Here is a 21,644-nt window from a genome sequence, read left to right as displayed (position 1 = left end):
GGAGGTTATTGGAATGATCTAGTTGGTTTAGGGATGTAGCAATGGAGAAGAAAGAAATGGTCATAGTTGGAATTTATTTGGGAGATGGTGCTATCTGAGATTTCTAGTGGATTTGGTACGAAGGAAAGAGAAGAGCCAAGGATAACACTCAGGCTAGGACCAGAGCATGCCAGTGAATAGTGGTACCATGTACTGGGATGGGGAGATTTGGGGAGGATCAGGTGTAACACATTAATTTTGAGATGCTTATAGATACCCAAGAGATGCTGAGTAGGCATTTGGGCATATGATCCTAGAGTTCAAGGGAGATATATACAGGAGTATTTGGTGTATAGATGTTTATGGGATTGAATAAGATCAGCCACTTAGAGTTCAGCCAGGGAAAGACTGAGGCAGTCAGAGGGAAAAGAGGAGTAAAAGAACATGGTGGCCTGGAACCATGCAGGAACAGTGAGCAGGTATGTGGAATGCCACTGAGAGGTGGAGTGGAATGCCACTGAGAGGTGGAGTGAAATGGATCAGACAGCTGATACTGGATTTGGAAAAGGGTGGTGATCTTGATAAGAGAGAGTGCTTTCAGTGGACTGGTGAGGGGGTAGACCTGATCAGAGTAGGTTGGTTAGGAAGATGGGACACAAAGTGGGCGGAATGAGTGGTGCCAATGCTTCCAAGAGATATTGTTGTGAAAGAAGCAGGTAGGTGGCAGTATATCTAAGACTGGGGACATAGGTGGTTCAGGGAAAGATTTATTTTTAGATTTCTAATACTAAGGAATATATCTATACAGGCAGGAAGTGTACAATAGTTTATAACTTTATGATTTCTCTTCTGTTTGATGGCTTTGTTTTGTTTTCTTTTTGGTCATGAGAACTCAGTGAGTTTCACCTATTGTTTCTAGACTTTAGTGTTTATCTGTCCCTGCTTTAAAATAACTAAAATTTGTAATATGTCACATAAAGTAAAAACTTTATTAATTTTGATTCAAGGAAAAGAGAAAAACTATGTCTAAATTCTTGAAAATACAGTGTGTTAAGGGACGCCTGGGTGGCTCAGTTGGTTGAGTGTCTGACTTTGGCTCAGGTCATGATCTCATGGTTTGTGAGTTCAAGCCCCGTGTCAGGCTCTGTGCTGACAGCTCTGAGCCTGGAGCCTGCTTTGGATCTGTGTCTCCCTCTCTCTCTGGTCCTCCCCTGCTCATGCTCTGTCTCTCTCTCTCCTTCAAAAATAAATAAAAACATTTAAAAAGATGAAAAGAAAATACAGTGTGTTAAAAAACAGTAATGTGCCATTTTAGTTCTTGAAAATGAAATGCAAATCAGTGTTTCAATGTAATGACTATTTCTATGTATGTAAGTTCTGTTAGTTAAAATCTTAAAAACACAAGAGATGTACAAAAAGGACAAATTCATTATCTGTTTTCCATCATTTTGTCATTTTTTCTAATTTTAATACATATTTATGAATATTCTTTTATTTGTTAATTTCAAGAAAAATCAGGAATCTAAGTATAGATGTTGTTTAATAAACTTTTTTTAAAATTTATTTTTATTTATTTTGAGAGAGAGATAGCAAATAGGGGAGGGACAGAGAGAGGGAGAAAGAATCACAAGCAGGCTCTGCACTGTCAGTATAGAGCCCGATGCAGGGCTCGAACTCACAAACCGTGAGATTATGACCTGAGCTGAAGTCAGGAGTCAGACGCTTAACTGACCGAGCCACCTAGGCACCCCCAATAAACTTACAATACTAACAATATTAAACATGTTCAATATTCTTCTCCATTATCATTTTTAATGGCTATATAGAGCCCCTTATAGGGATGAGCCATTATTTCTTTAGCCAGTCTTTTATGGTAAGATGTTTATATTGTTTCTACAAATAATTTAAAGGTTATGTGTTTTTAATTTTTCTTTTTAATGTTTATTTGTTTTTGGGAGAGAGAGAGCACACAAGCAAGGAACAGAGACAGGGGAGATGGGTTCTGAGCTGTTAGCACAGAGCCTGATGCAGGACTAGAACTCATAAACTGTGAGATCATGACCTGAACTGAAGTCAGATGCTTAACTGAGTGAGCCACCCAGGTGTCCCAAGGTTATGTGTGCTTAAAACTACACACACACACACACACACACACACACACACACAAAATCTATACACAAATGCATATTCATACATAAACACATGCGTATACATACGAACTCAAATCATTCACTAAGCTAAACACATTGTTAGACTATGAAACTCTATGCCCATTTCTGGTGACAAGCCAGGGCCTGCTAATGCTATGTTTATTGCATGTAAAATATGCATGCTGTGGGTTATTTGAATTGGTGCATCTAGATTACTGTATTTCAAAGTTAATAGGTTTGCTGAATTTTGCATGCATATTTGTGTGAAGTTTTACCTGAAAACTCTGTATGCATTTTCCAAGTAGTGCTCTGCAAAATGCTGTTTTTCTTTGTCACCCACTAAAACAGTGGGTGAGTGTGGTAGGGAGAAGCTTCAAAGAAGTTTGAGGAATGCCAGGTTAAATAAAGTTAACAGCCTTTTTTACAGCAGGAATTCACGTTTATCAAAACAACCTCATTTACTGATTTACAGTTTTTACCATTTAGGGAGAAGGAAAGGAAGATGTGTGGATTGTTATGGAAAGATACAAGGAGGAGACCTAATATTTTGGTTCTGTAATTAGCCTTTGCTTAAGGTTACCTTTTAAGTAGTTAAAAGATTGGGATCTGCTAAAAATTCATTTTGACTTTATTTTATGATTATCATGAAAATTGCTTGACTTCAAAATATTCTCTTTTCCTTAAGTGAAGCCTGATCCACCATTAGGTTTACATATGGAAATCACAGACACTGGCAATTTAAAAATTTCTTGGTCCAGCCCAACATTGGTACCATTTAAACTTCAATATCAAGTGAAATATTCAGAGAATTCTTCAACAAATATGAGAAAAGTAAGTATAGTTTAAATTGGAAAAAAATTTTAATGTTTATTTATTTATTTTGAGAGAGAGACAACCCTAATGTGGGAAGGGGAGAGAGAGAAGGAGAGAAAGAGTCCCAAGCAGGCTCTGCGCTGTCAGCACAGAGCCCGGTGTAGAGCTCGAACTCACAAAATCATGAGATCATGCCCTGAGCCAAGATGCCCTGAGTCGAGATCAAGAGTCTGATGCTTAATGGAGGCAGCCACTCAAGTACCCCAGTAAGTATATTTTAGTAAACAAAATGGAACATCGAGAAGCAACTGAAGATACAGCGCTTTCCAAGTCCCATCTCAAATGCCCTTTGCTTGCCAAATGTACATGGCTCTTCTGGAGCAGAACCAGCTGTAATTTAATATTATACTTGCTTTCATTTAAGATCAGCCTAGGAAATGACCATATGAACAGCATGTCTGCATCTTTGGTAAAATGCTTTTAGAAAAATTGTGTGATGTTGCACAGTATCTCTTATGTATGGATCCATGTTATATATTGAGGGGTATGACAAATGCTTCCCAGAATTTAGTCCCAGAGAAAGTTCCACTTCCAAAAAGAGTTTATGTATAGATTACCATCTTTCTCCGTCTCTTCCCTCTCCCTCCACGCATGCACGCACACACGGCTAAACGGCTATAGAAAGTCCAGTTACAGAAACTTGGATTCATGATCATAATCCTTTCTGATTTTACAATTCAAACTTACTTTTTTTATTGCTCAACATATTTGTTTACATGCAGTGCATACACTTATAGTGTAAAGTGTGTCAAATCCCTTTTGCATCGTTTCAGTGTTTATTGAGTACCTAATAGGTGCTAGGAACTGTTCTACGGGCATCAGGATGCACTTGGTGGTAGAACAAACTGGAGAGGGGAGCTTGAGGGTGCTGGTGGAGATGGTAGGTTGTAGCATTAAGTGGAGGTGGGGAAGACCTCATTGAGAAGGTGACATTTGGGCAAGGATTTGAAGGAGGTTCGTGATGGAGATATATGGGGGAATTAGTTTCCAAATAGAGGAAACAGCAATTCAGAGGCCATAAGCTGGATGAGAAGCTAGAGGCCAGGGGAGTGAGTGAGAGCAAGAGTAGCAGTGGATGAATCAGAGAGGAGTAGGAGAGGAGAAGAAGGAGGTCATAAGGAGCGTGGACTGTGCATGGAGTTTGGCATTTTCCCTTATGAAATGAATTGTTATATAATTTAGATATAAAAACTGTCTTTTTAACTCTGGGCCAGTTTTTTAAAGACTTTATTTTCACGAAGAGCAGAAAAGGAATCCTTAGTGCCACGTGTGGGAAAAGCAGTGTTAAGGCTTCTCTGGGCTTCAGCTTTCTCATCTATAAAACGGAGACAATAGAATTTGAAATATAAGTGATCTGCTATTGTGTAATACATTCCTAGCGCTTTTCACCCTTTCCCAGTTTAAGAGGCCAGGGAGTTCAGTAGCTTTGGAGTACATCATTGGAAAACTGAATTTATTTGCTAAACAGTTCTTAGTAGTGGTTGTCTTATGCAGAATTAAGTCTCTTGAATCTCTGCTCTCTAGTGTATAAACTATATTTTGATTCACTGTAGCTTATCATCAAGTTCAGGTTTTTAAATTATTCGTGCCCTTCTCTGTGAAGCTTTATTCTAGGAATGTTTATTATTCTCTGTCCACCCCTGCTCATTGTTTCCTACCATGTGTGTTTATTAGAGATGTCAGTGGTGGCTTAAAGCTCTCCACTGACTTCAGCTGTGTCTCTCAAATTTTGAAAGGTCAATATTCATTATCATTCAGGTAAAAATATTTCCTAACTGTCACTGTGATTTTCTTCTTGGACTCATGGGCTCTTTAAACTTTTATTGACAAATGTGCAAATGAATTCCGCTGGGGCCTGCTAACTATTCTGTAAGATTTTAATTCTTTGAAATTTGCTAAGACTGCTTGTCATCAATTTTGATAAAGGTTGCACATCAACTTGATGCTCTGATGTTTTCAAATAATATTTAATAGGCTGATGAGATTGTCTCAGCTACATCTCTGCTGGTAGACAGTGTGCTTCCTGGGTCTTCATATGAAGTTCAAGTGAGGGGCAGGAAACTGGATGGCCCAGGACTCTGGAGTGACTGGAGCGCCCCTCTGATCTTTACCACACAAGGTAGGATTGCTAATAGTGGCTCCTACTGAGAGGAGAATATGCTTCCTGATTTTTTCTTTGGCCTGTTATAAGCATCTTAAACTTTGTGGCAGTCAAGGACGAATGCAATATTAATGTTTTATTTAAATTTTGAGAGGTTGATTTGTTAATGAAAACTTGTGTAAAGGTTCCCAAGTTTACATTCATCCATAGTAGTGTCTTGCTGAATTATTCTTTCTTACTCAAAAGATAGAAAGATAGAAAAGATAGAAAGGTTCCAAATTTACAAATTCAGAACCTTACCTCTATTGATGTTTTTTTGAATTTACATTTAGGTATATGTTTATTTATGTCAGATATGTTTATTTGACATAAATTTCAAATATTCAAACTTTAATTATTATATTTTACATAATAAATAATAACATAATAAAATAATTTTTTCCACTCTAGATACTTGCTTTTGAGAGTTTTCACTGTTAATTTGCATATTTTGAAAGTTAAGCCTAACATCAGAAAAACTGTGATTTATTCAGAACTACCTCGTGAAGTTGGGGTGGTGTTTTACAAAGAGGCCCGGGAGCCTTAGAATAGTGCAGCCCTGTCACATGCTAACTTGTGACCATAGGAAGACACTTTGTGGACCTTTGCCTAGTTGTCTGATCCATCAAAAGACCAAAATTATTCCTACTGAAACTCATGCAGGTTGATTATGGATATATAGAGACAAGTGCTGTGTAAATCACTGAGAAGATAGTCAACACATTTAACTAAATAAGTTCATGTATTGATTGCTTACTATTTAAAAAGCATTGCTTAGTCAAAAAGTCTGTAGCATTAGTGGTTTAAGAGCACTGACTTTGGAGTCCGACAAGTTTATAGAAGTCCCGGCCCCACCACTTATTTGGAAAGTTTCTTAACCTTTCTATGCCCCCTTTCCTCATCTGCAAAATAGAGATGTCTTTATATGATAGAATGGCACAATTCGCCTAATGTCTGCACTGAATTAGAGGATTCTCACACAGCAAAGTTGCAAAAAAAAAAAAAAAAAAAAAAAACCACAAAAAACAAAATCAAACAAAAAAAGCCCCTGCTTCACAATGTATTACTTCTATTGACGTTCATTGTATTACTGAGCATAGCTCAAATAAGTGAGGTCACTGCTAAGGATTTGGAAAGCTGCCCTTAATATTTTCTTGTCCTGACCCTTAGTAAGCACTCAGTAAATAGTAGATGCAACCATAGTTTATAAACCACAACTCGATATTCAAAATCTCGGCATCTAATAAAGGTGAGAGGTTGACATGGTACATAACTAACTGCATGAGCAAGGTTGTCAGAAGAGCTGACCAAGTGCTAGGCAACGGGAAGGATTGGTTCTCTCTAGGAAAGTCAGGAACCTTGTGGGAACAGATTTAGAAAACATGAATTTCTCATCACTTTTCCTCAAATAATTATTGAGCAATGTGTAATATGGTGCTGACAACTCAGCTTTGGGATTATTTCCAAGGAGGGTCAACTTTTCTACCCTCAATTATTTATTGTTGATTAACAGGACTTAATGACCAGCTGTGAGTTATGTAGCAAGGAATGAATTATAAATCAAATTTTAAAGACTATCCCATGGAAGTTTTTACAACAGTGGGATGGGGTGAAGTGGGTAGAAGAGGAGAGAAGTGGTCTGGAAACCTACTCTGAGTGACCCTGTGGCCCCTTTAACTACCTTCTGGTGAAACGTTTCTCTTTGAGAAAAAAATGGCTTTCTTCTTTATGATTTTACTTCTTTTTAAATTTTTTTTTCAACGTTTTTTATTTATTTTTGGGACAGAGAGAGACAGAGCATGAACGGGGGAGGGGCAGAGAGAGAGGGAGACACAGAATCGGAAACAGGCTCCAGGCTCCGAGCCATCAGCCCAGAGCTGACGCGGGGCTCGAACTCACGGACCGCGAGATCGTGACCTGGCTGAAGTCGGACGCTTAACCGACTGCGCCACCCAGGCGCCCCTATGATTTTACTTCTTAATTAGATCTGAAAATGTACCCTTTCTGAAGAAGAGGGAAATTCTAAAAGAATCATTGTTATTTTTAAAGCTTGCTAATACTCAACATTTCGAATATTCATACATTTATGCCTTTTTAGAATAATGGCTCTTAGCAATGTTATGTTTTTAGTGGGACTAAAATGAAATTTTTTAAAATATTTATTTATTTTTTTAAATATATTTTTTAAAATAAAATTTTATGTATGTATGTATGTATATATGTATGTATGTATTTATTTATGAGAGAGAAAGACAGAGTGAGAGCAGGGGAGGGGCAGAGGGAGGGAGACGCAGAGTCTGAAGAAGGTTCCAGGCTCCCCACTGTCAGCACAGTTCATGTCAAACCCATGAACCGTCAGATCATGACCTGAGCCTAAGTCAGATGCTTAACTGACTGAGCCGCCTAGGCGCCCCTAAGATGAACATTTTGATCGATTATGATGTGATAGTTATTTGTGTTATATTTCATGTAAGATTTTGTTTTAGATTGTTCAGGTCAGGTTTTTTAGACCTTTGGATGGACATAGGCTTAGTTCTGTTTTACATTGTGCAAAATCCTTTCATACTACTATTACTTTCTTAGTTCATGGTCATTATGTGCAGGATTAAATTTGCTTGGTTTCTGAATATGTTGGACCATATTCTTATGCTTTTGTGCATAATATAAATAAGATTTATTAATATGTATTATAAAACACACACATAGGCATATATATGCCCTTCCCTCTGCATATATTTAGTGTTTTGTGTACCTGACAGTAATAAAGATATGTTTTGTTGAGAAGAAACTTTACCAATTTATTTGCTTGTACAGTCTCTAACAGTATTACAATTAACACCTATCCTTTTACTTATTCACCACAGGTGTATCCCTCTAGTGACTTTAGACATCCCAAACAGAAATGTGTGAAAATAAGTTAAAAATAAAGCCAGACAGTGAGTAAACAGCTGCCCCAATGGGCAGAATTTGTTGATTTAGCAATAAGTGTAAAAGTAGCTTACTAGTTTAACAGACTTGGATGGCTTAGTTGCCAGTGAGTGGTACCAGGTAAATATTAAGGGAAAGATAGAAACTTGCCAAATAGAAAGTAGACTAGGGACACCAAGAGTGGGGAGAAAAGCCTACACACTTCAGTAGCTCCCAAGCACATTTCTGTGTTACAGTATCATCTTCTGTAATGATGTAATGATGGGTGCTGAATCATAAATCAAAGGTACCATTAGGTTCATACTTCCCTACTGAATAATAATAATAATAATCATAGTAATGACAGTTACAGGGTACTTCCTGTGTTTCAAGCACTGCTCTAAGTGCTTTACATGTATTATCATTTTATCCTTTTGATGCCCTGTGAGATAGGGTATTCACCTGTCTCCCTGATACTCCCTTTTTACAAACAGAGCAGTCGAGATTTAGAGAGGTTAAGTAACTTGTAAAAGTTGGCACAATCTAGAGCTGGCAGGCCAATCCCAGCGCTCATGTTTGTACACACTAATACAGTGATTAAGTGCATGATGTATATTTATGCAAGATTTCTGGTGTCACTAAACATTGATACTGGGAACTAATAAGCAGTAAACTTACATCGAGCATTTTAGTGGGACCTCTCATTTCCTTCATGGTTCCTGATAAACGAGGTTTCAGTGTTGATTAGGTTGTTCAAGTTTTAGTTTTGCTGTTTACCTTCACAGCACTTTCCACGCCCCACAGTGCTTACTGCACTTGAGGCTTGTTCTTGAGTGCTGTGCAGCAGTGAAGTATGTTTCTCCAAACTCGGGAGCTTCCTATTCTTATGTAAAGGATTTGGATCCTTCTCCCTTAAATCTAGGTATTTAATATTATTAGATTATCTTCTGTTTCTCACTGCTAGGTGCTACAATGACACCCACCAAACAGAAGTATTCTGTAAGTTTGAGGCATTAACTTATTTAGCATGAGTGAATTAGCATACCTGCTTTATCATTTCCAAACACTTTGAATTTTATTGATTTTTCTTTTTTTAACAGAGGTTGTCTGATGTATTGTTGCCAGAGCAAACAGAATGCTAATTATCAGTACCTTTATAGTTACTATTTTGTAGTCATTGATTTATTAAAGCTGTACCTACCAAGTACACAGTTAATGAAGCATTGACCATTTCTAATCAAGGAATTCTTACAGATTTTTTGAAAATGAATTGGCTAGGTTCTTTCTTTGTAGCTATTGCGAGACCTTGGACTTTGAGGGAGGCTAACAATGTTGCAGTTGAGTTACGCCACACACTTAAAACAAGTTTAGAAGTGCTCACTTCTTGTAGTACCTTTCTTAATTACATTCTTGTGCTGCCGAAGAAGAGGAGAAACATAATTTCTTCATTTCATACTTGGCAGTGCGTATAATGTGCTAGAGAAAATATTTTCCCCTCAAAGGAAAATAGGAAGTCTGCTTTGAAAATTTAAAAATCTGTTTTCTGGAGCTATAATAAACACATTGTAAAATAACTTTAACTAAAATGTTTTGATTCATGATTTATGTTCATGTAGGTAATTCACTAATATTTATCAAAAGATTTTCCTCTTTTAATGAAATTCATTATTTTAGACCTTACAAAAGTATTGGTACCTGGTCATCAGAAGAAAATTATTATTTTCTCGTTTTACAAATTAAATGTTGTGGAGTATCTTACATGAGAATAAAATATATATTTTTATTATTTTAAAAATTAAATATTCATTTACTTCATATCAATTTCTGTATATTCAGTGTAAACTTTACACATCATCAGGTTTTTAATAACCTGCTTTTCTTTTTTGTAAGCTAATATCTTAGTATTTAATCATGCCAAAATACTATGACTTTAACTGCATTTCTTGATTAAGCCTTACTGAGGTATTCAATTTTGAAGTGAAATGGTTTTGAGTTTTTCATTATCTTTAAACATAAAAGATTCAGCTTAGCTTTTGAAATCTAATGTGTACTCTTTAAAAAAATAAATTACTCTTAAAGTTTTGAAGCCATTCAGTAATGACATGTGGAGCATATTGAAAATAGGTTAATGATTTTTCAGATCTGTGCTAGGTACTTGCGTGCAGTAAGTAATGTACTAACGAAGCTTGAGTGCCATCCTAGGCTAGGGTTAAAAATCTAATGGACTGTCTTCTGTCTAGTGATTTCATGCTACTAATTTTTTTCTTGTTTATGCTTGACTGCAAACGTACAAAATACAAATGTTTTGTATGGATTCTAAATACAAAGGCCATGGAGTTTAGCCTGCTATTGCAAAAAAGAAAAAACTTAAATATAAAAATCAATGAAGTTTTTCATTTTTGTTTTTGTGGGGTAATCCAGATGATATAAAATAATAAAAATCAATGAAGGTTTTCGTTTTTGTTTTGGGGGGTAATCCAGATGATATGTATAGAAACATATTCATATTCTCTCAGAAGAAAATGTCTTATTGTGAATTGTACAACTGAAATATACTGTTTTTGTAATGCACTGTGGCAGAAATGATTTCTTATTATGTAAACAATCACTTTTATTGTTTCTAATTAAAAATATAGATTGTTTTATTAAATAATAGATTCTTTTATTAAAAATAAAAATATATAAACATTATGTAAACAATAGATTATTTTATTAAAAATAAAAATATATTGTTTCCAACAATAGGGGACCAAAAAAGTAGTATGGAATAGTGTAGAGCCATTAACAAATAATATTTTAGAAAAATATTGGTTCCTCTTATCCTTAACCACAGCATACTGGCATTAAATAACTTTAAAACTTTACAGACCAGTATTTAAGGTTTACCTGTTTTGGTGCATTGGGGCATTGTTGATTTTACATTCCCTAACTAGTTCTCTTTCTTTATTTATTTATATATTTTTTAATGTTTATTTATTTTTGAGAGTGAGAGACAGAGAGCGAGCGAGCAGGGGAGGTGCAGAGAGAGAGAGAGAGAGAAAGAGAGAGAGAGAGAGAGAAAGACGGAGACACAGAATCTGAAGCAGGCTCCAGGCTCTGAGCTGTCAGCATAGAGTCAGATGTGGGGCCCGAACTCACAAACCATGAGATCATGACCTGAGCCAAAGCTGGATGCATAACCAACTTAGCCACCCAGGTGCCCACCCAGAGAACTCCCTAACCAGTTCTCTTATTTAAAGCTTATTTTTCAGCTTTACCTGCTGATTGAAATTTTCATATATCCAAATGAGACAATAGCAACCACCATTTATTCTTCAGAATTTTGCCTTTACAGTGATTTGATTCAAGAACTCAGCCTAGGTTTCACTGATTCATAAGTCACAGTCTGATGAAAACATGTCATTGTGGAATTAGGTTATATTTCATTTAAATTGATTTTCTGCCTGTCAATTAGCAAGTGGCAATTACTCACTAAATACACTTTGTAATAAGTTTCTATGTTTAGAAAATACTGAGACAGGGGCGCCTGGGTGGCTCAGTTGGTTGAGTGTCCAACTTTGGCTCAAGTCAAGATCTCACAGTCCATAAGTTCAAGCCCCACGTTGGGCTCTGTGCTGACAGCTCAGAGCCTGGAACCTGCTTCAGATTCTGTGTCTCCCTGTCTCTCTGGCTCTCCCCCACTCATGCTCTCTCTCTCTCTCTCTCTCTCTTTGTCAAAAATAAATAAAACATTAAAAAAATTTTTTAAAAGAAAATACTGAGACATTTTTGGAAGTTCAAGTCATTTGGAAATGGGAATGCCTGGATACTACAGAATTTTATGTAAGCAGGCAGTACAAGTTATACAGTCTCTTAGTGCACTCATTTTATTTTTGGCAGTGTGATCCTGATTGCATTGTGAATCTTCTCTATGTAGCATAAATTCCATACAGGATGTTTTTGTTCTTCATCTGATATCCTCCCTTTCTTCTCTTATTGCAGATGTCATATACTTTCCACCTAAAATTCTGACAAGTGTCGGGTCTAACGTTTCTTTTCACTGCATTTATAAAAATGAAAACAAGATTGTTTCCTCAAAAAAGATTATTTGGTGGATGAATTTAGCTGAGAAAATTCCTCAAAGCCAGTATCATGTCATGGGTGACCATGTTAGCAAAGTTACTTTTCGCAGTTTGAAGGCAACCAAACCTCGTGGGAAGTTTACCTACGATGCAATATACTGCTGCAACGAGCATGAATGCCACCATCGCTATGCTGAATTATATGTGATTGGTAAGAATACTGAACTTCTCTTCATTTCCTTCCACAGACAGATTTTTATTATGGACCCTATATTAGAGTCCCATTGATAATGTAAGGAAATTTTATTTTCATTAAAAAATTTGTGGTGATTTTGCTTTGTATTAATATTTTAATGTGTTTTAAATAGATGTCAATATCAATATATCATGTGAAACTGATGGGTACTTAACTCAAATGACTTGCAGATGGTCAACCAATGCAATCCAATCACTCGTGGGAAGTACTTTGCAGTTGAGGTATCATAGGTATGTATTATTTTTGCTGTGTTATTATTCTGTGGATATGGTGAGATAAAACTTTTTATAGAAATATCATCAGAACAGTAGGCTAGTAGACATTCTTCCTAATAGAGGAAGGTACTATATACTTAGGAAATTGTTGAGGGATTAGGTGATTTTTGAAAAAATTTACATTGATAGAAAAAATATAACTTGTTTTTACCTTAAATTATTTTTCTGATAATCAATTAATTTTCCATAATTGCCTTTTAATTATTGAATGAAATCCAGGAAGAATTGGCTTCTGTACATTTTAGTTTGACTTAGAGAACTGGCCAGAGGAGAATATCCATGATTATAGAGGTCCAGTATCATTTGCTAAAGATAAATATATTGGAAAAAAGTCAGAGGTTGTTGCACAAAGATTCTAAGAGATAATATGAATGCTTTCAGAAGTAGGAAAGATTAGGAAAGAAATGCTTAATAAGGAGTGAAGTGTTATGATAAAGAGTAATTTATGCTTGTTTATTTTTGTGCTTCCCTGTTTTGAAATGATTCCAAGACATCATCTTCCTGTAGTATCATCTGAAGTAATAGAACTCTTGATTAGGAGGAGGTAGATACATTTTTATTTTTATAATCTCTCTTAGTAGTTTTCAGTGATATATACTGCTCTCAAACACGCTGTCTCAATTTGTGTTCATACTGGGGCCTTCCAGTTTGTATCCCTTGTCCTCATTTATTCTTTTTTTTTTTAATGTTTTTATTTTTATTTTTGAGACAGAGAGAGAGCATGAGCCGGGGAGGGGCAGAGAGAGAGAGAGAGAGAGAGAGAGAGAGTGTGAGAGTGAGAGAGACAGAATCCGAAGCAGGCTCCAGGCTCTGAGCTGTCAGCACAGAGCTTGACACGGGGCTTGAACTCACGAACTGTGAGATCATGACCTGAGCTGAAGTCAGACGCTTAGCCAACTGAGCCACCCAGGCGCCCCACTCATTTATTCTTAAAATCTAAATTTTCTACGAGAAAAACAAATCCCCTTCCTCAAATACTGTGATCTGAATTCTGTCCCTAAAGTGACTAGTCTATTCTTTAAAAAAAATTTTTTTGTAATGTTTTATATTTTTGGGAGAGAGAGACAGAGTGTGAGCAGGGGAGGAGCAGAGAGACAGGGAGACAAGGAATCTGAAACAGGCTCCAGGCTCTGAGCTGTCAGCACAGAGCCAGACATGGGGCTCAGACTCATGTACCGGGAGATCATGACCTGAGCCAAAGTCGGGCGCTCAACCGACTGAGCCACCCAGGCACCCCATGACCAGTCTATTCTTATGTAGTGGTAGAAAAATGGGGCAATTTCTACATTTCTTACATGGGAATAATAGCTGGCTTCATCTTACTTGATAGTAGCATTTTAAAATCAATAGAATGTTCATGGGATGCCATTTTACTTTTATAATCTGTCTTTACGTTCCTTCCATAACATTTTCACATTAAAAAAGGTGTTTGTGGATGATCATCACATAAGCTCTGTACCTCAATTAAATCGCTAATATTTACAGAAGAGTATGAAACTCCTGCATGTACTGTGGCGAGTTTTTTAAATCTCTCTAAGCCTCGATTTCCTTGTCTGTAAAATGGAGTGAATAATAGGACTTACAAGGTTTCTGTGAGAATTAATAATAAATTCCATTTAATTATAGTTAAGTGATAGAATTTCTCCTGGTAGATACTCAGTAAATGGCTATTGCTGTCATGATGACAAAGATATAACCTTTGCATTCCAAATGGAGCATTACTGTGTTTCTGTACATGGTCACGGTTCTTTTTACCACAGATGACTCCCCATGCCTTGTTCTCATCTCTCCCCTCTCCCCACTAGCACTCATTCACACACAGACACCCCAATGATTGTAATTTTGAGGAGATAGGCAGGAAAATGTCACAAAAAATAGACCGAGAAACATAAGAATATAGGTTTCTCATTTTCTTGTAACCTCCTTACTCCATTTTTATGGAAATAGAAAATGCTAATTTAACCACTTAAATACCATGTTCAGAGCAAATAGTGGCAGAAGGGCTGTTTCAAAGAAAAGGAAAAATGCTTCATATGTTCTGAGGTAGAGTGTTGACTGGGACACAGTTATAAAAATTGCTTTCTTAATTTTCTTCTCCGAGAAAATGCATTATATATTTAACTATATGATTCAGATATAAATCAAAGATTGGTATTGTTTTCATTGTAATGCTCCGAACTGGAAAATACTAGGACATTGTCAATTAAGCTATAATTTACTATCATAAGTTATGTCTTCAGTTTCTGGTGGAATTTAATCCATATTTAAAGTGTAAGGGATTTATCTTCCTTCCCATCTCAGGAATGCTCCAATACTACTTGTGATCCATACTTTTAAAATGATAATCACTTAAATATAATATTAACTTAACTTCAGAGTCGTAGGTTCTACCTCTACTTGGATCCGTAGAGAAGGAATACCAATTATTTTATTTGCATTTCCACTTAGTATCTAATAAAATATTTAATAAGGTTTGTTGTCATTTTTATGGAAATACATAAAATTGTGATACAGTGGGGAAATCAAAAATGCATTTCCAATAAGAACATCTATTTTAAGTGGAATAAAATCTATGGCGTTCTTGCATATATCTTACCGTTTTCATCAATGTTGTATATTAACTGAGTGTTCTCGTATCTTTTAAGGAGCAGCCTTTACTGCTCTGATGTTCCATCTATTCATCCCATATCTGAATCTAAAGATTGCCATTTGCAGAGAGATGGTTTTTATGAATGCGTATTTCAGCCAATCTTTCTATTGTCCGGCTATACAATGTGGATTAGAATCAATCACTCTTTGGGTTCACTTGACTCTCCACCAACGTGTGTTGTTCCTGATTCTGTGGGTATGTCAAACTGTGTTGTGTGTCTTCATTTTTATTAGCAGATTTGGATTCAGGTTGATTCATGGTAATTGTTGTGTTTTACCATTTTCAGATAACACTATTTTTAAACAAAATTTTGTGTGTTTATAGTGGAATTGAAAAGACAATCAACCTTAAAAAGTTTTACTGTTTTTATTTTTTTAAGTTACTTATAGCAGAATGTTTTTGTAATAGGAATACTTTCAGCATATAATTTGATAAGTTATATTGGTCATTCGTAATAAAATGTAGCAGTAATATTATTGTAAATAATGCACTGCTTTGTTTTTCTCCCAATGTACTTATGAAAACATTTGGTGTTTTTAATTTAGAAATTTAATTTGGGTATTGTGATGGATTTTGTAATCTGAGTAGTCATAACCAGAGAGTTTAATTTGTGAGGCTGTGTAGGCTACCGAGAGATTCAAAATGACTACACTGAACAAGAAAAAAATAGATAAAGAAGATATCCATCATGACATTTTTAAATACGCTTAAAAAAGATCCACTGATTTCAAAGGATTAAGAATATATTGAAAGAATATATTGAAAAGTATAATATATCCCTCCAATATTGCTGCAAAATCTTTGAGAAATGACCTATTTATGATTATGCAATAGAGGTAAAAGAATATCTTTGGTCCTATATACTATTTTGTTGGGAAATTATGCCAAAAATCAGTATTTGATTCGTTATATTTTCAAATAATTAGTACACATCTGAATTAAAACCTATATTTTGTTAAATGTATGATAAAATCATAATATTTAGGGTTTTTTGTATTACCATAGAGTCCCAATTAATTGATTTCCTCCCCCACGTGCGCGCATGTGCACACACACGCACATGCATACACACATACTATTTAGTTTTGTTCCACTTAAAGGGATTTTACTATAAGGAGTACTTCTCTGGTACTACGTATCTTGGAATAGCATGGAACCCTCCTACCACTCTCTACCCCACAAACACGCACATTAATAACTTCACATGTAATATATGACACTATGAATTCAGTTCTATATGTTATCAGAACAACCTTTGATGTTATTCTTTTCAGTACTAAAATTAGGAGTTTAAGTTAGGCTTATACTGCCTACTTAGTACTAGAAAACAAGGTGGAGATTCAACTTTAGGATCCAAATGCCAGTTCCATGTGTTACTAGCTTTGTAAACATGGGCTAGACATGTAAGTGCCCTGTGACTAGTTTATCACCCATAAAATGTGGAAAGCTTCTCCTTCCTCCTCACTGTGCATGTTGTAGGGATCATGCAAACTCTTGTACTTTAAAGTATCCTTTCTGCAAACTAGATATTCATGGAATATATCCATATGATATCCATATGATTCAGTCAAGTAAGATCACAGATTGAATGTCTTAGCATCTCTCACATATTCATACTTCCTTTTCTGAGGAAGAATTAACTTTTCAGGAGTTGAAATGTATGTCATCTTACTGTTGGTCAAGAATGTCTTCTTCATATATGAAGAATTGGATAAGCATGAAAAACATTAGAAATGAAAAGGTTTAGATGTTTTGGTCATCAACAGTCTTAAGGTATTATAAGTGCAGAGCTTCAGAGTTCATACTACTGTGCTGGGATGTTGGGACTTTTAGTTCCCAAATATGCTGAGTTTGCACATTGACTTGTACTATTTTTTTTTTTAATCTCCTTTGAGGAGATACTGCTTTATAGAGTATAAAAGATTATAACATCATGATAATGTTTTAAAAATATTCTCACTGTTTAAGTTACTGTTATACAGTACTATTTTTAAATTTTCTAGTGAAACCACTGCCTCCATCCAGTGTGAAAGTGGAAATTACTGTAAAAATTGGATTATTGAAAATATCTTGGGAAAAGCCAGTCTTTCCAGAGAATAATCTTAAATTCCAGATTCGCTACGGCTTAAGTGGGAAAGAAGTACAGTGGAAGGTACATTTTACCTAGAAATGTCTTCAGCTTGCCTCACTAAATGTTATTTCTTATAAGTGTTTAAGGATTTTATTGCATAAGATTTATTTTATTGGCACAAATGTACATCTTCCTGTATTCTGTAGCTGTTTTTGTTAAGTAGATATTTCTATAGGTTTAAAAAAGATATTTCTATAAAGTAGATGTTTCTATAGGTTTAAATTCTTTTTAAAAGAATTGTTTTCATGTTTATTTTTGAGAGAGATAGAGATAGAGAGACAGAGACAGAGAGAGAATGAGTGGGGGAAGGGCAGAGAGAGAGAGAAGGGGCAGAGGATCTGAAGCAGGCTCTGCGCTGGCAGCAGAGAGCCCAATGTAGGGCTCAAACTCATGAACCATGTGATCATGACCTGAGCTGAAGTTGGGCACTTAACTGACTGAGCCACCCAGGCACCCCTAGGTCTAAACCTTTAAAGTTATGACATTTCCTGTAACCCATCATTTCCCAAAATGAGTTTGACAGAATATTGAACTATTCCTTGAAAAAAGATTGCATGGATGAATAAATGTAGGAACCCCTGTATCACTGTGTGTTCCTAGTACAGAACTGCACTGGGTTACATATTAAAGGTTTAGATAGGTCCTGCATCAAAGTAATATTTGTGACTTTATTTTATTCTCTGTTTCTCAAACTCAATTTACCAAGGAACTCTTTTTCCTTTAACATCTAATATTCTTTAGTACACTTATATTCAAAGGGACACATTTTGGAAGAAGCTGCTTTTACCAAACAATTAAAACCACACCCATAGTGGCAAGTGTGCATATGGTGACAGGCCACGTCAGTTTTCAGATGGCAGCCGGCAAAGACCCAGGAATATTAGGAACCCTAATTATGCCTTTAGATCATCATGATTTTAGCAGAAAGGAATGTGACAGTTTACCATCTTATTGAAGAGACTATCAGAGATATCACTATGTAACCACTCAGTTAAAATTATTAAGAATTTCTGTGGGTAGAGGATTAGTGGACAGAAATTAGTAATAGAGTTGAGAACAGCTGAGAGTGAGGTTGCAAGTAGGTCAGTCCAAATCTTGGCCTGAGAAGGAGACCACAGATGACTAAGATAATCCTTCACTTGAAGGAGCTCAAGATCCAAGTCACATATTTCTATAGCCAGAAAACACAAAGTCAGCCCTCTGTTAATTTTGGAATAGTATTAAGGTTTTAAATAGAATGCACTTCAGGGCCCTTTAGCTACATAGGTGTTGGTAATGATTACTCTAATGCTTGAGTTTATTTTACAGATGTATGAGGTGCATGATGCAAAATCCAATTCTGCCAGCGTCCTGGTGCCAGATCTGTGTGCTGTCTATGCTGTTCAGATGCGCTGTAAGAGGCTGGATGGGCTGGGATATTGGAGCAATTGGAGTAGTCCAGCCTACACAGTTGTCACAGATATAAAAGGTCTGTAGAGATTTTGTAAATGTGTCTTAAAAATGCATCAGGATGTGCGTTTCCAATAGGACTAAAAACTATTCCTTCTGAGAGCACATGTACAACTTGGGCTCCTTGTCCTTCTGCAGTTCCTACCAGAGGACCTGAAGTTTGGAGAATAATTAATGAAGACACCACTAAAAAGGAGAGAAATGTTACTTTACTTTGGAAGGTATTCCTGCTTTTTATATTACTCTTAAATTTTATTTTTATACTTATGAAAGACTTCATTGTTCATAATCCTGTCATTTTTTAGGCTCTGCAGTCCAGTATTTCATTTCAGTTTTGAGATGTGATTGCAGAGAGCTACAATGGGCTGGCATGGAGTTAGGGAACTTCATTCTATTCTCAGCTGAGTATATTACAGCTAGGTCAGCATTATTTTGGCAAAGTTGCTTAGATGCTTCAGCCTCAGTTTTCTCATCTGTATAAATGTAGAGCTGGACTAGATGATATCTGATAAAATTCTACTCCCCACCTACCCAGATTGTTCCACACCCCGCAGGCATACATGTGTATGTGTTTGTGTTTATTTTTTTTTTCTGTTATTTCTGATTTTGAGGAATCTCGATGACAAAAAAAAATATATGGAGAGACACTTCCAGTCGACTGTATAGAGTCGTTTTTGATGGGCTTGTAAAGCATTGGCAGCACTGAATCTTATTTGAAACAGGTGGCAGTAATGGAGGAAGTGGGGTATATTGTTAATGCTCTGTAGAATGGAAGAACAGAATTGGACTAGATATGTATTTTACATGGAATCATCAGTGATCTGGTATGATTTTTTTTTTAATGATCGGGCAGAAATTCTGGGATGCTGTATACATGGTTCTGATAGCCTCCAGTACTTGAATTAGCAACGATTAAGAGAAGAAGAGATAACAAATGACACTGGGGTTAACATAAATGATGATTAATATCTTTTCAGCTCTTTCTTGTTGCTTTACAGAACCAGATGGTTAGTCGTTGTTGGTTTTTCAGATGAGGAAACTCTTGACTCTCTGCCGGTCTTTCTTTTCTCTAAAATTAGTGTGAAACTTCTCAGTAGAAAAGTGTCCTAATTGTATCATAATTAATTATACTTAAATGATTTATTCCCTGAGTCTTAAGGAAAAAAATAAGTTTCCTGTGCTGTATACCCATCCCGATGACTTCATTGTGTCTCTGTCAGACACCAGCCCTCTCCTACCTCACCTCCCCATACTTCAGCCTTGAACTAGACAGGGCTTGCCCTGGTCTGCCCCTGCCTCCCAGTGGGAAACGTATAAGAAGAGTTCATGAGCTTGGTTGATATAAAAAGCACGGGAGCCCTTAAACTAATCAATTTTCATGTTTACTACAGCCTCTGATGAAAAATGACTCATTGTGTAGTGTAAGAAAATATGTGGTAAAACATCATACTTCCCGCAATGGAACATGGTCAGAAGATGTGGGAAATCATACTCAATTCACTTTCTTGTGGACAGAGCAAGCACATTCTGTTACAGTTCTGGCCGTCAATTCAATTGGTGCTTCTTTTGTGAATTTTAATTTAACATTCTCATGGCCTATGAGCAAAGGTAAGAAAGGGTACAGGGTGGTAAACCTGTGCCCCTTTCAATATTTACTTTTTACAAACTCCTCCCATTCTAAATGATCTTCCAAGAAGCCTGCAGTTCCCTGAATCTGTAAGTCTGTCTCCTGTCTTTAATTTCTTCTTTTCTGAAAAACAGCAAAGCAGGTTGTACCCTGGTTATATAATATGGTCCTTGGGTTTTCATGTGGTAGAACCATGTTGAAATAATATTATGATAAATGAGAATATTCTAGTAAATCTAATACCTAAACCTTTTGGATCAATGCAAGTTGTACGTGAATTAATCTCTCTCTCCCTGCCTGTGTGTGTGTGTGTGTGTGTGTGTGTGTGTGTAAAAGTAAGTACAGGTACATGTGTGTATTATATTTATTACATACATATGTAATAGTATGACATATGGATGCAAGTAATTGTTCAGACTGGAAAATTAATCTGTTCTTCATTAAAAAAAATTTTTTTAACATTTTTATTTATTTTTGAGACAGAGAGAGACAGAGCATGAATGGGGGGGGGGGTCAGAGAGAGGGAGACACAGAATCTGAAACAGGCTCCAGGCTCTGAGCTGTCAGCACAGAGCCCAACGCGGGGCTCGAACTCACGGACCGTGAGATCACGACCTGAGCCAAAGTCGGCCGCTTAACCGACTGAGCCACCCAGGCACCCCTGTTCTTCATTTAATACAAGTGATGAACTGGGGCTCTGTGGTGGCTCAGTCAGTTAAGCATCCAACTCTTTGTTTTGGCTCACAGTTCATGAGTTCAAGCCCTATATCAGGCTCCACTCTGACAGCATGGGGCCTGGGATTCTCTCTCTCTTCCTCTCTCTCTGCTCCTCTTCCATGCTCTCTCTCAAAATAAATAAATACACTTTTAAAAAAAGTGATGAACCTTCTTTAATTAATTTTGATATATTTGATTAGAGAATTGAGAACTGCCTTTAATAGGAGTTTCCAATCTGCATTACATATTCAAAGTGTAACTTTTTAATTTTTTTTATTTTTAATTTTTTTATTTTTTAATATATGAAATTTACTGTCAAATTGGTTTCCATACAACACCCAGTGCTCATCCCAAAAGTTGCCCTCCTCAATACCCATCACCCACCCTGTCCTCCCTCCCACCCCCCATCAACCCTCAGTTTGTTCTCAG

At 36.3% G+C, this 21,644-nt stretch overlaps 1 protein-coding gene across 4 annotated transcripts in view; it reads left to right on the top strand.

The window, feature by feature from the left end:
- LEPR (leptin receptor) overlaps positions 1-21,644 on the top strand; it is a 199,829-nt gene that overhangs the window by 145,839 nt on the left and 32,346 nt on the right. For all 4 annotated transcript variants that reach the window (XM_049617047.1, XM_049617045.1, XM_049617046.1 and 1 more), the window contains 9 exons: positions 2,815-2,960; positions 4,977-5,121; positions 12,031-12,321; positions 12,479-12,596; positions 15,287-15,486; positions 17,295-17,443; positions 18,731-18,890; positions 19,010-19,092; positions 20,263-20,479. In XM_049617047.1, the coding sequence (XP_049473004.1) occupies positions 2,815-2,960; positions 4,977-5,121; positions 12,031-12,321; positions 12,479-12,596; positions 15,287-15,486; positions 17,295-17,443; positions 18,731-18,890; positions 19,010-19,092; positions 20,263-20,479 (1,509 nt within the window). The remainder of the gene's footprint in view (positions 1-2,814; positions 2,961-4,976; positions 5,122-12,030; positions 12,322-12,478; positions 12,597-15,286; positions 15,487-17,294; positions 17,444-18,730; positions 18,891-19,009; positions 19,093-20,262; positions 20,480-21,644) is intronic.

The sequence above is a fragment of the Panthera uncia genome (assembly GCF_023721935.1).
Source record: "Panthera uncia isolate 11264 chromosome C1 unlocalized genomic scaffold, Puncia_PCG_1.0 HiC_scaffold_4, whole genome shotgun sequence".
In the NCBI taxonomy this organism is placed as follows: Eukaryota; Metazoa; Chordata; class Mammalia; order Carnivora; family Felidae; genus Panthera; species Panthera uncia.
This window is presented reverse-complemented; position numbering and strand designations above follow the sequence as displayed.